The sequence below is a fragment of the Sorex fumeus genome, unplaced genomic scaffold (genome assembly GCF_029834395.1).
Source record: "Sorex fumeus unplaced genomic scaffold, SorFum_2.1 ptg000265l, whole genome shotgun sequence".
Classification (NCBI taxonomy): Eukaryota; Metazoa; Chordata; class Mammalia; order Eulipotyphla; family Soricidae; genus Sorex; species Sorex fumeus.
In genome coordinates, this window is record NW_026606322.1 from 32,177,253 (window position 1) to 32,190,085 (window position 12,833).

Sequence of the window (12,833 nt, forward strand, 5' to 3'; positions counted from 1 at the left end):
TTTATGAAACTTATTTTAGGACTTCAGATTGTATAAAAATAATCTGGGCATTCCAAACAATTTATGAGAGTTCTTAAACTGGGAAGAAAGTCTCAGATATCTGAGGGAAAGGTTGTACTCCTGATCTCCTCACAAAGATCCTCTAATTCCCCACACAAATTGCAGGTAGGATTGTACACTTGAGGTACAACAAAAACCAGGAAGGAAGGAAATATTTGTAACACAGTCTGTGAGGTCTTCAGGGAGGACAGAAGTCTGATCCTAAAGCCCAAACTACATCCACCATGTTATATGTGTTACACTCTCTGGGATGATCCAAAGAGTCCCAGTTGCTTTTATGAATTTCTCAAAAAAAGATATATTTCACTTGTTTTCATTTTTAAATGAAATAATTGGTCAGAAAGACAAAGGAAAAGGTTAAGATGTTTGCCTGGCATGTAGCTGACTGTGATTTGATTGCCCCACCTGATCCTCCAAGCAACACTGTAGGGGGTCACTCCTGAGCACAGAGCCAGAAATAGCCTCTGAGCACAGACAATTGTGTCCCCCAAAGCCAGAAATAAATTTTTTAAAAAGTGGTAAATTTCAGTATCAATATTGCAAACCACAATACCCAAAAGGGGAGTGAGGAGAGAGAGAGAGAGAGAGAGAGAGAGAGAGAGAGAGAGAGAGAGAGAGAGAGAGAGAAGAAAAACACCTACCATAGAGGCAGGCATGGGGTGGGATTGGGGATGATGAAAGGGATCCTTGGAACACTGGTGCTGCGAAATGTACAGTGGTGGAGGGATGGGTGTTGGAACACTATATGACTGAAATCCAATTATTAACAAAGACCATTTGTAATGGTCTATCTCACAGTGAATAAATGAAATTTTTTTAAATGAAGTGATAAATGTACTATGTATAACCCCAGTAAAAGGAAGGGGAGAAACAGGAAGCATAGAATCACTATGTATGTGGATTCTGTGCCTCTTATTCAACCATTTAATCCTTCAATGCACACATGCCTTCTACTCTGCTATGATTCTGGAATATGACAGGGAGCAACACTTGTCACTGTTTTCATGGACTTACCACTTAGCTGGAGATGGAAACATCAGTTAAAACTACTCCCTAGGTAAAGGGATATACAATAACCTTTCAAGATCTGTACTGCAAACCCTAATGCCTAAAATGAGAGAGAGAAGAGAAGAGAAGAGAAGAGAAGAGAAGAGAAGAGAAGAGAAGAGAAGAGAAGAGAAGAGAAGAGAAGAGAAGAGAAGAGAAGAGAAGAGAAGAGAAGAGAAGAGAAGAGCCTGTCATAGAGGCAGGCGCAGGTGGGGGGTGGCTTAAAGGGGTGGGAGAAAAACTGGGGACACTGGTGCTGGGAAATTACACTGGTGGAGGGATGGGTGTTGGAACACTATATGACTGAAACGCAATCATAATTAGTTTTGGAATGCTCTATCTCACAGTGATTCAATAAAATAATGCACTGCACTGTAGCACTGTCCTCCCATTGTTCATTGATTTGCTTGAGCGGACACCAGTAACATCTCACAACAAACTGTGAGACTTGTTACTGTTTTTGGCATATCAAATACGTCACGGATAGCTTGCCAGGCTTTGCCTAACAGGCGAGATACTCTCGGTAGCTTGCCGGGCTTTCCAAGAGGGGCGGAGGAATTGAACCTGGATCGGCTTCATGCAAGGCAAATGCCCTACCCGCTGTGCTATCACTCCAGTCCAATAAAATAATAATAATTTAAAAAAATACTCCTGGGGCTGGAGCGATAGTACAGTGGGTATGGCATTTTCCTTGCACACGGCTGACCCGGGTTCAATCCCCAGCATCTCATATGGTCTCCCAAGCAGCACCAGAAGTAATTCCTGAGTGCAGAGCCAGGAGTAACCCCTGAGCATTGCCTAGTGTGACCCAAAAAGCAAAAAACAAAAAATTACTGCCTAAGAAATATGTAAGCACAAACTGACCAATGCTATGAAGAAAGCCTGGCTGAGACTTTCAGAATCCCAAGAGTAGACACCAATAGAAAGGAGTGCAACTAAAAGGAGAAAACTGAAGCAGAAAAGTTATGTCCATTTAGAATGCTTCGATTAAATGAATGGTGTGCTCCCTGCAGCAGAACAGTATGCCAAAAAATGCTATCACAATAAAACTGATTAGGGCTGTTGGCCTATAAGATGCATCAGTCAACAAATAGAATTCAACATCATTTCAAAGGGCTGTCCCAGCAGTTCTTAATCCATGGGGAACTCCACTATTTAAGCATTAATTTAATTGACCCCAAGTTAAAGGGCTTTTGGGCTAGTGGACACACTCACAGTATAACAAAGCACAGTTCTGCATACTCTTTTGGAAGTCTTAACTTCCTGAAATTGAAAAAAAAAAAAGAGCTGATAAAAAAATATCAGTGTGGGGGACAGAGAGATGGTTCAATGGACTGGAGCAAAACTTTGCAAGTAGGAGGTGCTAGTTTTATCCCTAGCATGCACAGTCCCCTGAGCACCTTCGGGAGTATCCCCCCCCCACCTCAAACACTGGGTATCAGTGCCTATGACCTCAAATAAAATCAGTATGACTACGGATTACTCTTCTTTTTTTTTCTTTTTGGGTCACAACTGGCGATACACAGAAATTACTCCTGGATCTACATTCAGGGATTACTCCTGGCCATGCTCAGGGTACCATATTGGAAACTAGGAATTGAACCAGGGTTGGCCACGTACAAGGCAAATGCACTACCCGCTGTGCTATCACTCAAGCCTCACGATATAATTATATCGAATTAATTACTCTTGAGTCAATTATTTCATCTGCAACAGTTCCCATTGGAGAATTTCTTTAATCAAACAAGACATATATGCAACCTCTGGACCTCAGAAGATGGGTCTCCTTTCCCCACTTACTCCCTCCACCCCACTCTCACTCCATGCATTCCCAACCTGCCCGCTGCCCCCACCTCCAGCCCAATGGAGACAGTACTTACTTCCTTTCTTCCAGCAGCGCGATTTCCTTTTTAACCTCATGGTATTCTTCCGCTATTTGGCAGTGTTGTTTGAACACCTGCATGGATTCCATGGAGTCATGGCAAGGTGGCAAAGGCTTTACAAACAAGAGGAAGAAATAAGTCCATGGCCTCGCAGCAGAATGAGTTAGCAACCGTTTTATTCAGCTAATGTTCTCCAGAGAGTTTCTTTTTTCCTTTCTTTTTTTTGGCACAAAAAGAGCTTTGTCAATCAATGTTCCCCATCATCCCCAAGTTCGACCTAACTAAAAATAGAGAGAAGAGCTGATTTTGCCCTGCCTTCACCTATCACCCCAAGACCCAGCCAAAGCCATGAGCCCATCATAACTTCTTTACCTGCTGTGCATTAGAGAAAAAATCAATTTCCTAAAGATTTTATATTTCTTTCCAGAAATTTTAAATCTTCCTTTCAAGGAAGAGCCAGGCAATACTTATAATAACCCTTAGCCTTCCTTCCTATGTTCCAGATGCTGAGTTTCATTTTATATAGCAAAATACCCCTACAAGAAAGATTCTGTTTTTGAAAAATACATCCAAATGAGAGAATTGGTACTGAGCTGGAAATAATGTTTGCAAGAGTTGACAAACTAAATGAAAAACTCAAATCCCAGGAAAATGATATTTATCATGTGTAATAGCACAGCGGGTAGGGCGTTCACCTTACACGCGGCCAACATGGCCGACCCGAGTTCGATTCCTCCGCCCCTCTCGGAGAGCCCGGCAAGCTACCGAGAGTATTCGATATGCCAGACACAGTAACAACAAAGTCTCCAATGGAGACGTTACTGGGCCCGCTCGAGCAAAGCCCAAATAGCATGGATTTACATTTTTGCTATTCTCAAGAAAGCAAAAACCAGCAGAGGAAGCCTTTACATCCATATACTGAAAATCCTCCTTCTAAAAAAATTTTTTAAGAAACCCCCGGTTTGATCCTGAGCACACACACACACACACATATATATATATGTTCCCCCCGTCCCCGTGCATCACCAGAAGTGACCCCTGAGCCCTGAGTAAGCCCTGGGTACTGCTAGGCAGAGCCCAAAAGCAAACAAAAAGAGGAGAGGAGGGGAAGGCAGGGAAGGGGAGGAGAGAAAAAGAGAGGAGAGGAGGAATGGGGGAGGGAGAATAGAGGAAAGGAAAGGGAGGAGAGAAGAGGGAAGCAAGTGACAGGAAGATGAGAAGAGAGGAGAGGAAAGAGAGGGGAGTGGAGAGAAGGAGATGGAAGGAAAGAGAAGGAGAGGGAAGAGGAAGGATGGGGAGGGAAGGGATGGGAAGAGAAGAGGAGGAGAGGGGGAACTAACAAATTATCTTTCTGATGGGGGGCTAGAGATAATCCAGCGACCAAGGCTCTGGCCTTGCATGCAGCTGACAATATGGTCCCCTGGGCACTGCAATTCCTGAGTGCAGAGCCAGGAGTAATCTGAGCAATCTGAGTATCACCCATAAACCACCACCCCACATAAAAACCCCTAGTTGTCTGAGTTTATTATACATACAATTTCTCAGTTACAGCATGTTGTCAAAAGTATACTTTCATGGAACAACCTAATGATCATTAGGTTACCCAGCATCCTTCCCCTCTGACCCATGAACAACTTTCTCAGTAGGCACTCAGCCTGCTGAAACTAACAAACTATAAAGACATTACCTCAGTCTTTATAGAAATAAATTGAAATGCCCACGAGTATTACAGTGTAGCTCACTCCATAAAATAAAACTGCTGTCAAAAGAATTCGGAACTCCTGACTTCATCAGTCAATGTCCTAGAATTCAACCCCCTCATCCATGTTAACCAGTTACACTGGCAAATAACCAGGCCCAACAGTAAAGGGAATGAAAGCAATTTACTCTGGGCACCCTTGCCCAGTTGCTACTAGATTATCAGTGACCAGTTAAAGGATTTGTCTACTGGAAGGTCATATGATGCTACACCTCTCATTTCCTATCCTTAGAAGCACCACATAAACTATACAAGTTCCGTGTATAACATTATATGCAGACAAATGAACCCCCAATATGGAACAATTGCCTGTGTGTTTGCTGTAAGATTCTAAGACTGTGTAAGAAAATGCTTTCATGAGAGGACATGGATAAGTGTCCTTGTGAAGGGATAAGTGTCAAGAAAGAAAGAAAGAAAGAAAGAAAGAAAGAAAGAAAGAAAGAAAGAAAGAAAGAAAGAGCGAAAGAGAGAGAGAAAGAGAGAAATAAAGTGGTGCTTGTCATAGAGGAATCTTTAGTGTGTTCATCCCTGCATCCCAGTAGCACTGTAGCACTGTCCTGTAGAACTGTTCTCCTGTTGTTCGTCGATTTGCTCAAATGGGCACCAGTAACATCCCAAATTGTGAGATTGTTGTTGCTGTTTTTGGCAAATTGAATACATCATAGGGAGCTTGCCAGGCTTTGTCATGCAGGCAGGATACTCTCGGTAACTTGCCGGGCTCTCTGAGAGGGGAGGAGGAATCGAACCCGGGTAGGCTGTGTGCAAGGCAAATGCCCTTCCCACTGTGCTATCGCTCCAGCCCTGTATCCCAGTAAGGGTACACAAAAATAGGAAGTATTTGTATCCTTCCAGGCTTTTAGTAGGATGATTCTACACCTTCGCATGATAATATTTTCAAAATTGTTCACAATTAATAACTATGTGGTGAAGTATGTGGTGAAGATTAAAGATGTGGTGAATATTAAAACAAAAACAATCTGACAAAAATTCAGTGTTCAGCATTTCAGGAAGTAAAAGAAAGCCAAGTCCCTCCAATGTTCCAAGTGTCGTCTCTTCACAGACTATCCATGTCACATGAAAGCATTCAGAAGCAGTGTGGGTTTTTTTTGCTCGTTTTTAAGCAAGGATGGTAGTTATAAGAGATTCACCATAGGACTACTGCACAACTCACCATGATGAAGTAAAATTATCTTGTTTGTGACCAGACACTGAGGGGCAGGAGGAAACTGCAATTACCAAACAGGAAGTTTCTGTCTTATGAGATGAAAGAGTTCTTGAGATTATTCCTACAAAACTGTGAATGTGTTTAACTCTGCTGAATTGATGACTTAAAAGTGACTAATGGTTAAAACTGGTGTTGCATATTTTTCATCATAATAGGAAAGAACGGTGAATTTTAAAAAATGCTCATTAACTCTCTCTGCAGTCTCTTATTCATCACAAAAAAATCTGCCAAGATTCTCTCTCTGAGATGGGGGGGGAGGGGGGGGGGAGGGAGACTAGGAACTTTGGTGGTGGAGAATAGGCACTGGTGGAAAGATGGGTACTTGATCATTGTATGACTGAAACATAATCATGAAAAATTGTAAATCTGTAACTGTATCTCACAGTTTAAAATATTTAAAAATATTTTAAATATTTTTTAAATACATTAAAAAAATTTTTTAATTAAGGGGCTGGAGCAATAGCACTGCAAGTAGAGTGTTTGCCTTGCATGCAGCTGACCCAAGTTCGATTCCCAGCATCCCATATGGTCCCCTGAGCACTGCCAGAGGTAATTCCTGACTGCATGAACCAGAAGTAATCCTTGAGCATAACCACTGAGCATGACCCAAAAAGAAAAAACAATTAAAAGGTAGAAAGAAATTCTCTCTCTGAGGTCCACCACATCCATACACAGACCTTTCCTTCTCAAATTTCTCCCCAGGAACTTAAGAGCTCCCACTATTTTATAAACTAGAGCCTTTTATTCCTCATGGCTAACCCTTATGTTGCTGGGGAAATACAAGTACGTTATGGCACTCACTCTCTGATGGAAACTGACATCAGTGGACACTCATCCCAGTTCAGGAAACCTATCAAAAAAAGGTTTTTAAACAAATGGTTCTCATCCCAACAGGAATTCTGGAGAATAAAAATATTAAGCTATGTAGCCTTTATGTCTAATATAAAAAGTAGAACTGAAGAGTATTGAGATGTGTCCTTTATGATCTAGAACACTTTGATTGCTTAAGAGTTGAATATGTGTTTGCGTGTTCATGGTCATACATGTAGCTCTGTAAAAGCTTCCCCAGGGCGAATCCCCTCTTTTTTTTTTTGTCACACCTGAAAACGCACAGGGGTTACTCCTGCCTCTGCACTCAGGAATCAGCCCTGGCAGTGCTCAGGGGACCATATGGGAAGCTGGGAATCGAACCTGGGTTGGCCGCGTGCCAGGCAAACGCCCTACCCACTGTGCTATTGCTCCAGCCCCAGAATCCCCTCTTTTTATAGCCACTCAAAACATGAAAAATATAGAACCATTGAATAAAAGTGTTTGCCTGATGAATCGATTCCTAGAATTTAAGCAAAAGAACCAGAATTCCAGAAAGCAGGCAGAGAATTCAAAAGGCTAGCGTCTACAATCTGCATCAGGAGGCCTGGGTTCAATCCCTAGCACCACATACTTGCCTGGTACTGCTGGGAGCAGCCAAGAGAGGTCCCTAAGAACTTCTAAGTGTGACTCAAAAAACAAAGAAAAAAGATAAAAGAAAAACAAACAAATTTGCTATTTAAAAAAAATGAAATTCTCATTTTCCCACGTGACACTTAAAACTGTTACTTGGAAATTTATCAGTCATGCATGTTTTAAGGTACCATTTAAGTATATGTTCACATTAATCTAGACAGTACCAAAAAAGATTGTCCCCTGCGGGGCTGGGCGGGTGGCAGGCATGAAGACAGTACAGCAGGTAGGGCGCTTGCCTGGCGAGCAGCTGACCAGGTTCCACCCCTGGTATCCCATAGAGTCCCCGCGAGTTTGTCAGGAGTGATCCTCTGACCAGAAAGCCAGGAGTAAGCCCTAAATACCCTCAGTTGTAATCCCAAAATAGAAAAACAAAAGAGAGAGAGAGAGAGAGAGAGAGAGAGAGGGAGAGAGAGAGAGAGAGAGATTGTCTCTGGTCACCAGATTTTTTTTTAAAAAGTAACACTTTCAAATTTTAATTATTGCTTCAGATTAACTATTCTTTTTCAAAAAAAATGTGATTACAATTTAATGCTGAGATAAATTAGTTAACTAACTCTTCATGCTGAGAGTTTCCTTTCAGATCAATTGAAAATTTCCTAGCATTTTTTCCTCCAAATTTATGCTCTATCCTCCCATTTTGGGGATACATTTATCCCCTACTCTTGCTTAGAGAATAAAATACTAAATTCCAGAGGGGGAAAAAGGCAACAATACAATAGAAACTTGATTCACAAATGAAAAGCAAAGATTTTTTCATTTAATAGAGTATAACATTCTGCAGAATGCCAGAAACAGCTCTTCAGGCACACACAATGCCACAGTATCCAGTCTGCTCCCAGCACCGCCAGTCCTAAATTCAACACATACTCTCCTAACTGTCTCCAGTCAACTTGGAAAACGTTTTTCCAAGACCCAGATTGCAGGGTTTCAGAATTCAGGTCAGAATTCAGGAGAGGGTACTTGTTCCTCACCCCTTCCTGCAGCTCCACTTCATCCTGCCTGGGTGTCACTGACGTTTGCAAGGGCTTGGAGCTGCATGGCAGTGAGGAAACCGCTACTATCTCTGGTATCCACCCCTATCCCCAGGACCGATTTACCAGAGTGAAGTAAGAGAGAAACCATAGTCTCCCGTTCCAAGAATGCCAGTGTGAGCCACACGATCTCATCTTTACTCCCCGCTCAGGCCATCATTTATTCCAAAACTCCTCCCGAAAATGAACTCGATCCTCTGGGAAGAGTCTCCTGGGAACGCCGCTGGCCAAGTAGCGCTCAGCAAGGGAGCTTAAACATTTCCGTTTTCTGCTTGGCTTCTTCAAATACTACCGACTTTATCCACTTCCAAAATTGAATTTTCCTATCCCAGCTTCCCACACAGAAGACAGATTTAGAAAACTAGCCAATCTACGGTGGCTGAGCAGAGTTTGTGTTACTGTGTGGCTGTGATCTGGGGAGAGATAGGGATATATGATTTCAAGTTATCTTCTAATATCTCAAAACTGAAAAGCAGAGTTTGTTCCAGCTAAATAGAAACACATGGTACAGACTAATACTAATCTTTGAAAACTCTTGTTATGTGAAAAATTTTAATATTTTAAGAAATGATACTTCTGGCATGAAGAAGAAGTACAATGGGTAAGGTGCTTTACTTGCAAGCTATCAATCCCATCTGTTCCTTGGCACTAATGTGGTCCTCCAAGCACCTCCCTGAGTGATTTCTGTGCCCAGAGCCAGGTGATCCCTAAAAAAAGATAGGTATAGCCCAGAAACCCAAAATAAAACAACAACAAAAAAGAGCAAATAACTTGATACTTCCATCATTTCTACATTATGGTCAAAGTCGGCACTAATAATTATACAGCGAGTCTTATACATTGTAACCACATTGAAATGAAGTATATTTAAGTAGTTTCTTTTGACATCAACAGTATTAAAGGGAGGAAGTGCTGAGGAGATACTATAGTGTAGTGCTTGCTATGATCCCTACTATTCCATATGGTCCCTGAGCCCTGCTAGGCATGATCCCTGGGTACAAAACCAAAAATAAGTCCTGGGCACCTCTGAATATGGCTCAAAAGCAAAAACAAAGCAATGTTAAGGGGAAAAATATTTCGAACTTTTCTATAAGGAATAACCTAATGGAGTTGGTATAGTTGAAGCACTATGATTAATAGCTTTATAAATCATGGTGCCTACATTGAAAAAAATTAAAGATACAGCCAGATCCTGGAATGTTAAGATTTATTAACATTATAATAAATGCATAATCACTATCATTTTTATTTCCCAGATACCAAGCAATAAATTGACTCAAATCTTAAAAAGAAAGTTCTGGAGAGATTACTTGGATAACAACATATTATTGTTCACTACTGCCGCTTTGCAATTGCTTATTTGTGGAGGTAGCATCAGTTTCTTTTTTTTGTTTGTTTGCTTTTTTGTCTTTTTAATTTTTATTAGTGAAACACCATGAAGTACAGTTGTAGACTTACAAATTTTTGTGCTTGGGTTTCAGTTATACAATGATCAAATACCCATCCGTCCACCAGTGCCCATTCTCCACCACCACTGATCCCAGTATCCCTTCCACCCCCCCATCCCCGTCATCCCACTCTGCCTCTCTGGCAGGACATTCCCTTTTGTTCTCTCTCTCCTTTTGGGTGCTGTGGTTTGCAAAAGAGGCATTGGGTGGCAATCATGTTTATTCTATAGTCTACTCTCAGCACGGATTTCCCATCCTGGGAGGATCCTCCCAACACCCTTTATTTGGTGTTGGCATCAGTTTCTTAACAGACGTTTTCTGAGAAAAAAAAAGTAAGTTCGATGTGTACCACAGAAAATCTGTTGCCATCTTCTTGGATCAGAGAGAGGAAGGACTGAAACCATTGCTCAGTTTTGTTTTATTTTTTTTTTTAAGTCAGATGTTTTCCTACTACCCTAGCTTAATGGGAAAAAGAAGGCATTAGACTTGTTCCTTTTCTGTTTTGGGGCCACACTTGGCAGTGCTCAGGGGTTACTCCTGGCTCTGAACTCAGGAATTACTGCTGCTGATGCATGTTGGACCATATGGGATACCGGGGATCAATCCCGGATCAGCCACATGCAAGGCAAGCGTCCTCCCCACAGTACTATCCTTCCAGCCCCCGAACATTGCTCATTAAAAAATTCAAAGAGATGCTTCTTTTTACCTCATTTTATGTGTACCAAAGATAAGTTGCTTACTTTTATATGTCCCATTAGGTAAGTTCAGTTAGGGAAGGAAATTAACATTAAACAAGCCAATTATTTTGCCTAGCAGTGCTAGATCTACTCATTAACACATTTAATTACCACAATAAAAATGTGAGAAAGATACTGCTGTTGCCACTTTGCAGTTCTGAGCAGCGAGAAGCGAGAAGCGGGGTGTTCTACAGAGAGGAAATTACCTGCCCCAAATCTCTAAGCTCATAGGTACAAAGCTGAGAGCCAAACGCAGGACCATTGACTGCTAAGGCCCATGCTCCAATCACTGCATTTCTGTCTGTTGTCTCTCCCTGGGAATAAAAGGATATTACTCTTTGCAATCAATTAATGCATTGTACCTTCGCATCATCTGTAGATCAAACCAAAGTCCCCAGAACATGGTGAAAAATTAAGTGAAATTCGGTCCTGATTCCTTACTCTAGACTATTAGATGATATCAGGACCAGGGAGATAGATTAAGTGGTAGAGCACAAATCTAATGGGTACAAATCTCTGAGTTCCAACTCTCACACCTCATGGGCCCCAGAGCACCACTGGGGGTGGCCTGGGTGCCCCCAACCACCAGCACACCTAAATATAGCCGAGGGAGGCCCAGAACCCCAGCAGCATGGGGCAGGTGGGGTGAGATTCCTATTAAAAAAAATTTACAGCATTATTCTAATCTCTGAGACCTAAACGTTAATTATGATCTTTCATTCATTCTTAGAAGTGGGCACAGAATTAGACCTTTTGTTCCTTTGTTTCTGTGTAGTCGGTCTAGCCCAGCTCTGCCCAGATACTCTCTCTAATTGGCGTGGAGAATTTAGAAACCAAGTTCAAGGAAAAGAATCAGCACAAGTAGAATCAGTCTATCACCCCTATGCCCCTATAGCCCACAAGGAACAGTATAAAGAGATGCTCTTTATCATTTTAACACCTCCCCCTCCCCCAAGTCTCTTGCCCAATATGTTAATAGAGACATCAAGAGAAAATGTTTGTCACTGCTATTCTTGCTCAAGCTTTTTCGGGCTTCTTTGAAAATAGAAGCACCATGAATTACATGCTCAAACATGCCCACATTGTTGGCAGAGCAAGAGAAAAAATCTTGGAGGTCAAAGAGGTGAGAGTATCAATCAAACAGATACATTAGAGCTATATTTTACAAGTTATCAAAGAATAAAGGATTGAAGAGAAAAGAGATCGAAGTTGTTCTCAAACCATATTAGGGCAATTTCTGAGCCAGAAACAAACAAGCAAAAAAAAAAAAAAAGATTGCTGTCAAAGTAACTTGAGCAATCACTAGGTTTCACAATACTCCTATAGGGAAAGGAGTCCCAGTCAGCCATTTGCTGCAGGAAAGAGAACTCAATGGCTGAGTGGAAGTTTTCCATGCAGGGAACCCAGGTTCGATTCCCGGCCCCAACCCTGGCCTTACTGAGTAAATACTTGGAGTTGTTAGCAGGATTTATCTCAAGGGGGTTACACAGAACGAAACTGGCAATAATCACTTTGTCCATCCCCCTCACCCCGCATAAGTTCTTAAGGCTCCAAGGGAAACTCAAGAATCCGTTCATCTTGGAGCAAATGGTGACAGCCACAAAGGCACTTCGTAGGTCTTTGTAACCTTTTATGCTTCTATAGAGGATTATGAGGGTTGGTAAAATTCCAGGAGTCATTACTCTGTGATGAAAGCACGGGAGACTGACTATAAAGACAGTCTGCTACAGGGAATGAACGCCTCCTTCCAAACATAGAGCATTTTTATTGCTTTCAGTCCTGAGTCTTTGCTTGCTACTGAATGGCTTCAATTCAGCATGGAGACAAGAATTGACTTTGAGTGACTGAGTGATTTTAAGAGCGGCCACACCCAGGAGTGCTCTGGGACACTTGATAGCTCAGTGTGGCTTTTTGGATGCAGTGTCACCAGAGTTTCCCTAAGTGGTGCTGGAACTTGGGGTGGGAGTGGCAATCCGATTTTCGATGTAGGCTCTTTTTTTTTTTTTGGCTTTTTGGGTCACACCTGGCAATGAACCGGGTTTAGTCCTGGCTTTGCACTCAGGAATTACTCCTGGCGGTGCTTGGGGGAACCATATGGGGTGCTGGGAATTGAACCCGGGTCAGCCGTGTGCAAGGCAAA

The 12,833-nt window shown here is 42.0% G+C and overlaps 1 protein-coding gene across 1 annotated transcript in view; it reads right to left on the reverse strand.

The window, feature by feature from the left end:
• The window catches only part of MAP3K7CL (MAP3K7 C-terminal like), a 49,592-nt gene that overhangs the window by 14,508 nt on the left and 22,251 nt on the right, over positions 1-12,833 (reverse strand). Inside the window, exon 4 of the mRNA XM_056109392.1 lies at positions 2,988-3,103. Coding sequence (XP_055965367.1) covers positions 2,988-3,103 — 116 coding nt within the window. The remainder of the gene's footprint in view (positions 1-2,987; positions 3,104-12,833) is intronic.